The sequence below is a fragment of the Lipotes vexillifer genome, unplaced genomic scaffold (assembly GCF_000442215.2).
Source record: "Lipotes vexillifer unplaced genomic scaffold, Lipotes_vexillifer_v1.1 scaffold443, whole genome shotgun sequence".
Lineage (NCBI taxonomy): Eukaryota > Metazoa > Chordata > Mammalia > Artiodactyla > Lipotidae > Lipotes > Lipotes vexillifer.
In genome coordinates this window covers 650,209-661,197 of record NW_006779163.1, presented here as the reverse complement: position 1 = coordinate 661,197, position 10,989 = coordinate 650,209, and the positions used below count along the sequence as shown (strand labels likewise).

The 10,989-nt window shown below is 54.9% G+C and overlaps 1 protein-coding gene across 1 annotated transcript in view; it reads left to right on the top strand.

The window, feature by feature from the left end:
* The window catches only part of MLYCD (malonyl-CoA decarboxylase), a 17,190-nt gene extending 10,818 nt beyond the window's left edge, over window positions 1-6,372 (top strand). Inside the window, exons 4-5 of the mRNA XM_007452527.1 lie at window positions 2,362-2,514; window positions 5,725-6,372. Of these exons, the coding sequence (XP_007452589.1) occupies window positions 2,362-2,514; window positions 5,725-6,258 (687 nt within the window). The 3' untranslated portion in view covers window positions 6,259-6,372. The remainder of the gene's footprint in view (window positions 1-2,361; window positions 2,515-5,724) is intronic.
* Window positions 6,373-10,989: the final 4,617 nt, after the last annotated feature.

Genomic DNA, 10,989 nt, shown 5'->3' with positions numbered 1-10,989 from the left:
GGGTCCCCCCCCCCCCGGAGCAAGCTGGGCTTCTCCTCGAGGCATTGGTGAGTGTCTGAAACACTCAGTCCGCAGGCCCACGGGGGGCAGGGGCTGCGGCTGCAGAGCAGGTCCGTTGAGGGGAAGTGGGCACACCTGGGTCACTGTGGCTTCGGGGTCGGAATGGCCTGTTAGGAGGCTGAGAGTTGATGGCAGATGTCAGGCGGGCGCTGGGCAGCGTCTCCTGGCATCGGAGGGCGGAGGACTCGTCAGCAGGGAGACGTTCCCGTACGATGCTTGTTTGGAGGCGCCTGCACTGTGATAACGCACTAGAAGTTATCACGGCCTCCCTGGGGGCAGTTTGGTAATAACTATTAAAATATAAAACGTGTGTTCCTTTTGACCTAAAAATTCCACTCTCGGGAGTTTATCCCAGGAGAGGCTCAGAGCTGAGAGTTTGGGCGGTTGCCCACTGCAGCATCATCTGGAGGTGGGAGTGATAACCCAAGTGCCCACCGGGAGAGGCTGCTGTAGGGAACGACGGCGTGTGCGTCTGGCCTGTCCTCACAGACCCTGCGGTCCGACGTGTGGGCTTAGGTGTGGATTTAGCTTTCTATTTTTGACCTGGCACGTCAACCTTGACTTACTATTGACTGAAGATTCAGGTTCCAGCCCAGCCCATCTGGTGTGACCTTCTGCGTAGCATGAATTCCGTCGACCGAGCGTTTGCTCTGCCCCGTCTGCCCGCGGTGCGCCCTCCTGTGTGACTGCTCATAGCGCCTTATGACTCAGGCTTGTTATCGTTACTGTCCTCACCTTAGACGTGGGGACTCCGAGGCTAGGAGGGGACTGCAGAGACTTGCCCAGGATGATGGAAGAAGTGGGGACGGTGGGGGGGCCGGGATCCCAGCCCTGAGGGCAGGTGCCTTCCGTGTGAGGAGACTTGCGCATGCGGACTCACACGTGAGAGACTGCGTGTGTACGTGGTTTTGTATGCACGTGTACTTACGTTGTGTACCTGCCTGGGGCCAGTGAGACCGACCTGGAGAGGCGCTCCCCAAAACGTTAACAGTAGGACTTGGTGTTCAGTTCTGGAGCGATTTGTGATTTCTTCTTCATGCATTTATTTCTTGCCTCTTTGATATTATGCATATCTCATTCGTATAATCAAAGAAAGGTTTGTCTGTTTGGGTTTTGGGGGTTTTTTTAAAAAAAACTTTTAAAAAAAGATTTGCTGGAGACAAATTTTGAGTCCAAAACCACGAGATAACCTTGAAAAATAAAGGAGGTGATCCAACAAGATGAGGAATGATGGGAGGAGGGCTCCTCCATCAGCTGCCGGTGCAGGAGAGGCTGGTGGGGCCCCGGATGTCACAGCCTCTGCGTCACCATCCGCCCAACTTTCCTTATGGCGACGGTTCATGGCTTCCCAAGAGTCACAGAAAAGACCCTCCGAGCGTCTGAAGGGGATGAGAGCTGAGGATGTTTTACCCCAGGGGGGGTACACGCAGACCCACACGTCCCATTGGCGATTTAAGAAAGTCTGTGGGCTCCAGACCTCAGCCTGGACTCTGGGCCAGACTCCCCTACTTCAAGCGTCCAGGGTAGCTGGTAGGAGTTTAGAGCAGCGTAAGCGTGTCCTTCAGAAGCAGGCTGGCGGGCCTGTGTCCACACCAACTGCAAGGTCTCCACCACTACTGTCCAGTGGCCTTCAGGGTATTAAAGCTCAGAACGCCCCGCACTCACATCTCAGAGCCCATCAAGTCGGACTTGGCTAAGGGACCTCCCAGTACCAGTCATGCTGACCCTTAGATCGCTTCTCGTACGTGTCTGTGCAGGCGTGTGGTTTCACTGTGGAAATATAGGGACGTGGCAGAAAACCAAAAAGGTACATAGGAAAAGCATAAAAAGGTACATTTCCTGAAAGAAAACTTAGGTAGGACTGCGTCCGGCTTACTGGGAAATGTAAACAACTAGGATTCAGAGGGGAGGGGGGAGGCCTGCAGGACGCAGTGGGCAGCCTGCGCACAGGAGCCGCAGGAAGTGGGGCCCTTGGCCTTGGCAGAGGGCTGGCATGCTGTCTGGGGGTGTCGGAGGGCAGCAGATTGCACAGAGAGAGAGAGAGACCTCCCCTGAGAGAGACCTAGAGGACATCAGTTGTGATTCAGCGAAGCTTGTGGGAGAATTTCAAAAAGTGGTAGAAATGATACAACATTGAGCAAACAGCCAGGGAAGTTGTGAGACCACCACCGCCTCCAGAGAGGTCTCAGAACAAGGTGCTTGCCTCGAGAGCCTGGTCCTTGGGTCGAGGGACCCCCAGGAGGGGTGAGGGCGAGGCGGGTGCATCCACGGCTGCCCGTCACCGTCCTTTATGTTTTCCAGACCATCGTAGTGAAGGAGAGCCCCGCGTCGGAGACAGAGGAGCGGGACAGGATCACCACGGCCGTCCTGTACTCGCTGAGCCTGACGCAGCAGGGGCTGCAGGGCGTGGAGCTGGGTGCCTTCCTCATCAAGCGGGTGGTGAAGGAGCTGCAGGTGAGTGAGGCTCGACCCTGACCCCGCCGCACCGCTGTCCGTGTCCCCACCTTGGGATGGCTCAGCAGCTCCGCCCTCATCTCTGCGGACAGGGTGAAGCTGTTGGGCCGGAGCGACCAGGAGGGGTGGAAAAGTGCCAGGTGCCCCTTGGCACTTCCTAGGAGCCCCGAGACTTGTCAGGGGGTGCGAGCGGTGCCGAGGAAAAGGCCCTCAAAGCCGGCTTCTCATGGGCCACAAATCCAGATGCGTCCTGGGGGCGGCGGCTTCTGCAGGGGACCCTGCACCCGGGCTGGCGGGGCAGCTCCTGATGGGCGCGCGCTGTCCCGGCATAGTCGCCAGCAGGGCCCCCTTCGCTCCCACTGTCCAGTCCTGGCCGTGCCAACCTCCCGTACCAGTCATGCTGACCCTTAGATCGCTTCTCGTACGTGTCTGTGCAGGCGTGTGGTTTCACTGTGGAAATATAGGGACGTGGCAGAAAACCAAAAAGGTACATAGGAAAAGCATAAAAAGGTACATTTCCTGAAAGAAAACTTAGGTAGGACTGCGTCCGGCTTACTGGGAAATGTAAACAACTAGGATTCAGAGGGGAGGGGGGAGGCCTGCAGGACGCAGTGGGCAGCCTGCGCACAGGAGCCGCAGGAAGTGGGGCCCTTGGCCTTGGCAGAGGGCTGGCATGCTGTCTGGGGGTGTCGGAGGGCAGCAGATTGCACAGAGAGAGAGAGAGACCTCCCCTGAGAGAGACCTAGAGGACATCAGTTGTGATTCAGCGAAGCTTGTGGGAGAATTTCAAAAAGTGGTAGAAATGATACAACATTGAGCAAACAGCCAGGGAAGTTGTGAGACCACCACCGCCTCCAGAGAGGTCTCAGAACAAGGTGCTTGCCTCGAGAGCCTGGTCCTTGGGTCGAGGGACCCCCAGGAGGGGTGAGGGCGAGGCGGGTGCATCCACGGCTGCCCGTCACCGTCCTTTATGTTTTCCAGACCATCGTAGTGAAGGAGAGCCCCGCGTCGGAGACAGAGGAGCGGGACAGGATCACCACGGCCGTCCTGTACTCGCTGAGCCTGACGCAGCAGGGGCTGCAGGGCGTGGAGCTGGGTGCCTTCCTCATCAAGCGGGTGGTGAAGGAGCTGCAGGTGAGTGAGGCTCGACCCTGACCCCGCCGCACCGCTGTCCGTGTCCCCACCTTGGGATGGCTCAGCAGCTCCGCCCTCATCTCTGCGGACAGGGTGAAGCTGTTGGGCCGGAGCGACCAGGAGGGGTGGAAAAGTGCCAGGTGCCCCTTGGCACTTCCTAGGAGCCCCGAGACTTGTCAGGGGGTGCGAGCGGTGCCGAGGAAAAGGCCCTCAAAGCCGGCTTCTCATGGGCCACAAATCCAGATGCGTCCTGGGGGCGGCGGCTTCTGCAGGGGACCCTGCACCCGGGCTGGCGGGGCAGCTCCTGATGGGCGCGCGCTGTCCCGGCATAGTCGCCAGCAGGGCCCCCTTCGCTCCCACTGTCCAGTCCTGGCCGTGCCAACCTCCCTACCCACCCTCACCCACTCGTGGCCCGGGAGGGAGCATCGAGGTTCGACTTCGATCGGGCAGTTGGAGGGTAAATGCACTGGCACCTGGTTTTTTTTATAATTGCCTTCTCTTGGTTGCCCTGGGAAACACAGAAATGTTCAGGTCCACGCTGGGTTTGGGCTTTTTAAAACTCTCTCATGAGGGGCTGGAATGAACTCTAATGTGTAGAATCTAATTTTTAGGTAAAATAATTAGATCATGACTAATTGGCCCTGACAGCAGCACTCTCCGCTTCTGGTGGTTTCAACACAGACAGTTGCTGCAGAAGCTCTTCCTCAGAGAATGACAGATAGGGTGGAATTTAAATATTTGCCTGGTCCGTGTTAAATTCACAGTTTTAAGTCTGAGAACTTGGGATTCAGTTGGGTATCAGCTTTGTTAGAATCACTCCCTGCCGCTTTTTCCCCAGAGGCGATAAGAAGCACATCTGATCGCTCTGAGTTTCTTCTTTTATTTCCTGCTTCTTTGCTGAAGGTGCTAATGCTTGGGGCGAGGGTGGGCGGGTAGCAGGGCTGGTGTGAGGCAGAAAGGCAGTCGGAGGAGGGGCAGGCTCCGGGGTCTGGGTGATACAGCAGATTCTTTTTCTGAATCAGGCAGCCCAGGAGCCATCCTGCTGCTGACCGCTTCTCCCCGTCTCGGCTGGGAGCCGGAGAGTCACCTGAGAAATCTGGAGGGAAGGGCAGCCCTTCCTCCACAGAGGTGTTTGTGGAGGTTTATGGAGGAGGCACCTTAAATGCCCAGTGAAAAGAACAGGGTTAGGAAAAGTCATGGGATCGTTTTATCTTTTAATATTGTTCTGTCGTTAAAGTTACGGTTCTGAATTTTGAGTGACAGTGAGAAAGCGCTCATGATATAAATGCACAAAGCAGGATGTAAAATAACTGTCTTGCCCTTGCAAAAATTGCCTAGAGAAAGACCAGGAGTTATACTCTTATCAAACCTGGAGAGTATGGTGGTTTCTTTGCTTCCGTCCTAAATTAAAAAAAAATTTTTCTGTAGTGAGCATATATTACATTTTTAATTGGAAAATACTGAGTTCTTCGAAATGATCATTGCGATCTCTCTGTAATTTGAACAACAGTGATTGAACCATGTTATCTGACGTGGAGACATAACTGTTACCTCCCCTTCTATCCCATCCTCTGCACCCACTGTGCTATATAGTTGAGCGATCAGTTATTCATTCAACAAACAGCAGTCACCGGGTACTTGTGTGCCAAGCACCAAACCAGGTTCTGTGGCGGCAGCAAAGTCCATGGGAGGGGCCTGGTGGGCTAGAAAGACAAGACCTGTAGTCAGAAGACAGCACCCCACATCGTAGCAGCCCACCCCTCCAGTTTCAGGCAGGTCCCCCACCTTGCCGGTGTGGATAGTGGTGCAGATGGAGACCGCACAGTAAAGGCTTGTCCTGGGGACTCAGGATGCCTCCAGGACCTGGCACACATCAGATCCTTAATAACTGTTCCTTGAAAGAAGATTCGTGCGCATCAAATATCACTTTGTAAACCACACAGCAGCACACGGAGGTTAATGATAACGTAAGCGAGAAATGAGGAGGTGTTTCTGAATCCGTGACTCACTTGCTGAATTGTGTGTGTGTGTGTGTGTTCTCCACCTTCCTTTCCCCACCCCAACTGTGCCCTGCAGAAGGAGTTTCCTCACCTGGGGACGTTTGCAAGTCTGTCCCCTATCCCCGGGTTCACCAAGTGGCTTCTGGGGCTGCTGAAGTCAAAAGCAAAGGATCATGGGAGGAACGAACTGTTGACAGATTCAGAGTGTAAAGAAATCTCCAAGATCACGGGCGGTCCCGTGAATGAGACCCTCAAGACCTTTCTCAGCAGCAGCGAGTGGGTCCAGTCTGAGCAGCTGGTCCGGGCGCTCCAGGCCCCCCTGATGCGGCTCTGCGCCTGGTACCTGTACGGGGAGAAGCACCGGGGCTACGCCCTGAACCCCGTGGCCAACTTCCACTTGCAGAACGGGGCCGTGATGTGGCGCATCAACTGGATGGCCGACGTCAGCCCCAAGGGCATCATGGGCTCATGTGGCCTCATGGTCAATTACCGCTACGTCCTGGAGGACACGGCCACCAACAGGACCACCTACCTCAGCTCCAAGAGCATCAAGGCTTCGGAGCAGGTCCTCAGCCTGGTGGCCCAGTTTCAGAAGAACAGCAAACTCTAAATCACCTTTGCTGAAGCCAATGTCCCCGGCTTGGAAGAGGATAATTTTCCGAGGGGTCGGGAATGGGGTTATATACCCAAAGGAGCTTCTGGAGTGAACCAGACTTGAACTGTGCTCTCTGGCCTGTGGCGGGGTCACACCGGAAGGCCGGGCCCGGGCTTTGCGCGAGGGAAGATGCGTTACCGCTGCAAGGTAGTGGTGGGTACAAGTAGACGTGGGCTGGATGGGGATGCTGTGCTCTCTCCAGGAGATTCCATCGTGGCCTTCGGCCTGGCGCCCTGCCCTGGGATGGTCTTCAGAAACCATGGAGCCTCTGCTGGCTCTTGTCCCAAGGTGGATGGGTCAGCCGCTCTGGGACCCGGGCAGGTGGCCCAGGTGAGAACAGATGTTCCTTCCAGCGTAGAACGTGATTCAGCCATGATCGTTTTAGCCGTTTCTCTCTGCTGATTGCAAAGGGGTAGAGGGCTGTGCTACACTTCACTAGTTGAATTCTGGAGACCGTGAACGTATGAAAAGGTTTGTGACTTTGCACAAACTTCACCAAGCCAAGTTATTGGGCACAGGAGCTCTTGTCGCCCGGGGCTTAAATTGCATTATAGACTTGACAGTTACAGCGATTCAAGTTCGTGATGAGTTCCGTAGCAAAGAACAGATTTGTCCTGTGAAGCATTAAACACGTGGTTACGATCGCATAGTGGTCGTCTTTGAGGTCCGAGACCTCGTTAGCCGTGCCCTTGGTCCCCAGCCAGCCCGTTGGCAGGTTTGATGCTCTGTGAAGCGGGCCTGGGGCGTGTGGCCTGAGGACAGAGGTGACGGCAGAGGCGCTGCTGACTGTGGGTGAGGAAGGGGGTGTGAAGTTGAGTCAGGCAGCAGGTCCCCACCTTCCTTGCCTTTCACCTTCCAGACCCGTCCCTGGACCACCTCTGTTGTCTTCTTCGTGTCACTGGTTGCCTGGTAACAAACAACATGACTGCGGTCACTGCTAGAAATTGTGCCTTTTCTGTATCCTGGTGGAAGCAGCCCCCTCCTTCTTGGTTTTGCTTTGAGCTGGTAGTGAAGGCCCCTGGGCTCTGCAGGCCTGAAGCCACCGCCCTCCAGGAGCTTGGAAAAAGTTAAGGCACCAACTGCTTCCGTGTGGCAGGCGGCCCCTGAGACCGTAGCCCCTGATTCCCACATTGCACGCCTTATCTTTGTTCAGCCTCTTATGTGGGAATCTTCAAACAAAATACACAGAAGTGGAGGAAATAGTGTAATGACCCCAGGTACATACCACCCAGCTTCCACAGCCATCAGTAGTTTTCCATTTTTATCAAAACTTATTTCTTGGGCTTCCCTGGTGGCGCAGTGGTTGAGAGTCCGCCTGCCGATGCAGGGGACACGGGTTCGTGCCCCGGTCCGGGAAGATCGCACGTGCCGCGGAGCGGCTGGGCCCATGAGCCATGGCCACTGAGCCTGCGCGTCCGGAGCCTGTGCTCCGCAACAGGAGAGGCCACAACGGTGAGAGGCCTGCGTACCGCAAAAAAAACCCCAAAAACTTATTTCTTATAATGTGTTACATTTAGGTGTTCTGTGAAGACTGGATGGTGGATGGGTGGATATGGATGGTGCCGTCCTCTGAATGTTTATGTGCCACCAATTTACATGTTGAAATCCTAACCCCCAAAGGTGATGGCATTAGGATGTGGGGCCTCTAGGAGGTGATTAGGTCATGAGGGTGGAGCCCTCCTGAATGGGATTAGTGTCCTTATACCTCATGACCTCACGAAGCTCCCTAGGCAATTCTGCAGCTGAAAGAGGGCCCTTATCCAACCGTGCTGCCCCCCAATCTCAGATTTCCAGCCTCCAGAACTGTCAGCAACCAGTTTCTGCTGTTCTAAGCCACCCAGTCTGTGGTATTTTGTTACAGCAGCCGGAGCGGACTGAGCTGATGGATATAGATGGCTGGATAAGGACTCCGCGCCTCAGTCCACATGACTGAAGGGAAAGCTTATGACGCTTCCGTTACGGTGCACTGGGCTGAAATCCCCCTCACTTCATGTGTGTTACAGGGAACCCCCTTCACTTCCCACACTTACCCTACAAGCCCTAGAAGGGCAGAAGATGGCTGAAACAGCCCAGCTGCCCACTTCCTCTGAGGGATGGTCAGACTGCCCACTTGTGCGTATGTTGTCCTTCTGGCAATGGCAGCCAGGCAGGAGCACAGTCAGACAGCAGCTGGGTTTGGAGGCAACAGAAGTTCACTCACGGACCCTCCTCACGTTGTGAATTTACATCCTATGGAAGAGTACAACCCACTGCCCGGGGGCATCCTCGCCAGGGGGATGCAGTAACACGAGCATGGACAGTCTCTCCCAGACCTGTTTTCCATCCCACTTGCTCTCAAGCCATCACTCTGACCACCAGATCTTCCTCGACTTGTGCCTGGCAGTATGGTGGGCTCACAGTAAGAGCTCAGTAGATTGTCATTAGTCAGTTAACACAGCGCCCTGGGTTCAAGGCTGCAGCCACCCTCCACCCCTCCCCAGCGCAGAGCCTGCTCCCCCTGGCATTCCCTGCCTGCACCCTACAGACCCCACCCGTGGGGTGGCTGCTCTCCCCTCCTTTCCCGTGCACTGCTCTCCTCATTGCTCTGGGGTCTGTGGTTCAGACAGACCCCAGGTCTCTCCAGCCTGTTGTCCAACAGTCTTGGGCTGCTCTGGAATTCAGATGAATTCCGTTTCCAGGGCTGCAAGTGGCCTTGGGGCTGACCTGCTCTGACTTGTTCATGGGCGGTTTTTGTTCTGAAAGGCAGTAGGTGCCATAATGGTTGACGCCACCAGCTTTGGCTCCAGCCAGTGCCGGGTTCAAATCCCGACCCCACCACTTCCCAGCTGGGTGGCCTGGAGCAAACCACCTACCCTCGTCTTGCCCATTTTCCCATCTTTAAATGGGGGTAACCACAGCACCTACCTCGGGCTGCTGAGAACTTCCAAGCAGATGACGTGCATAAAGCTTTGAAAAGGCACCAGCTGTTGTCTTTATTACAGATGTTTACACATCTGGACTCGGGGACCACCATCACACTCACCCCGATGTAGGTTCCGGAATCTATCGTCCCCCTCTTTGGAAATGAGAGTTGTGATGGTTTTCTGGCTTCCGTTCTATAAGGTGACTGAGTGCACTGATTCGTTTCCAGGAACTTCTGTGCACTGAGGTGTCCTCACCGCCCCATGGCAGCTAAGCAGCACCTCACTTTCAGACGAGGATCCCCAGGTTCAGTGGCTTGGCCCAAGCTCTGAGCTCTCCCGGCTGGTACCTTGTCCAGAAAGCCCTGAGCCGGCTCTTCCATGCTGGCTTGAGGCACTCCGATGCCTGCCCCCCCATTACTCCTCTGCACCACCCACGCCATCTTCCATCTCAGAGGGCTGGACTTTCTCTGCCCTCCGGATCTAGGGCAGCTGAGGGTTGCACAGCTCTGCCCTCTGTCGGTCATCTAGGGGCATAACACTTCTGCGAGAGGGCCATGTTGTTCTGTTTATGGCTTTATATTTGTTGGAATATAAAGTCCATTTTGATCTCTTCTTGGATAGAAACAAAAGCTACTCCGTGATTCCTATTCACCACAGAAAGCAGCTGCATTATTTGCAGTTGAGCAAAATCGGTAGAGTGACCCCAGGTCTCTTTCTCGTCTGTGTTTTTTTTTTCCTTTTTTTTCTTCTTTTCTGATTGCATTTGCATTTCTCGACTAGCTAATTTTTTTTAACATCTTTATTGGAGTATAATTGCTTTACATTGGTGTGTTAGCTTCTCCTGTATAACAAAGTGAATCAGCTATACATGTGCATATATCGCCATATCCCCTCCCTCTTGCGTCTCCCTCCCACCCTCCCTATCCCACCCCTCTAGGTGGTCACAAAGCACCGAGCTGATCTCCCTGTGCTATGCGGCTGCTTCCCACTAGCTATCTGTTTTACATTTGGTAGTGTATATATGTCCATGCCAGTGTCTCACTTCATCCCAGCTTACCCTTCCCCGTCCCCGTGTCCTCAAGTCCATTCTCTACGTCTGCGTCTTTATTCCTGTCCTGCCCCTAGGTTCTTCAGGACTATTTTTTTTTTTAGATTCCATATATATGTGTCAGCATACAGTATTTGTTTTTCTCTTTATGACTTCTCAATTAGCTAATTCTTAGTCTTCGAGGAAAGGAGGAAGAAACAGCATTTATCTCTGCTCTGGGCCGGATGTTCTCCGCACCTCCCAGCCCCAAAGCCTGAGGGAGTGATTCCCATTTACAGATGAGGAGACTGAGGCTCTGGGAATGGTGAGCAGCTGCTGAGGCTGGAGCTGGGGCCCGAGCCCAGGCCTGCCCAGCGCTGTCCAGGCCGCCCTGACTTCCAACCTCACAGCGCAAGCAAAGTCCCAGGGCAGGAGGCCAGCGGCACCGTGGCAGGAGTGAGGGGGATGGAGTCGGGAGGGCAGCCCGGCCGGACGAGACGGCCAGGGATGGAGATGTTGTGACACTAAAACTCCAGCAAGGGGGAGACCACTGGGAAGGTTTAAATCCAGTGTCTTCTCTAAAATCTGAGCAGTTGGTATTTGCCGGTGGTTCAGGGACAGACGCCCCGCTCCAACCAGTTCAGGGCAGAGAACCTCAGCTCAGAAAATCCACCGGACGACGGCAGAGCCGCTGAGCGCACGTGGGCGGAGACGGCAGGGCCCCGCGAGCCGCGGGAGAGCACAGCAGGCCTGCTG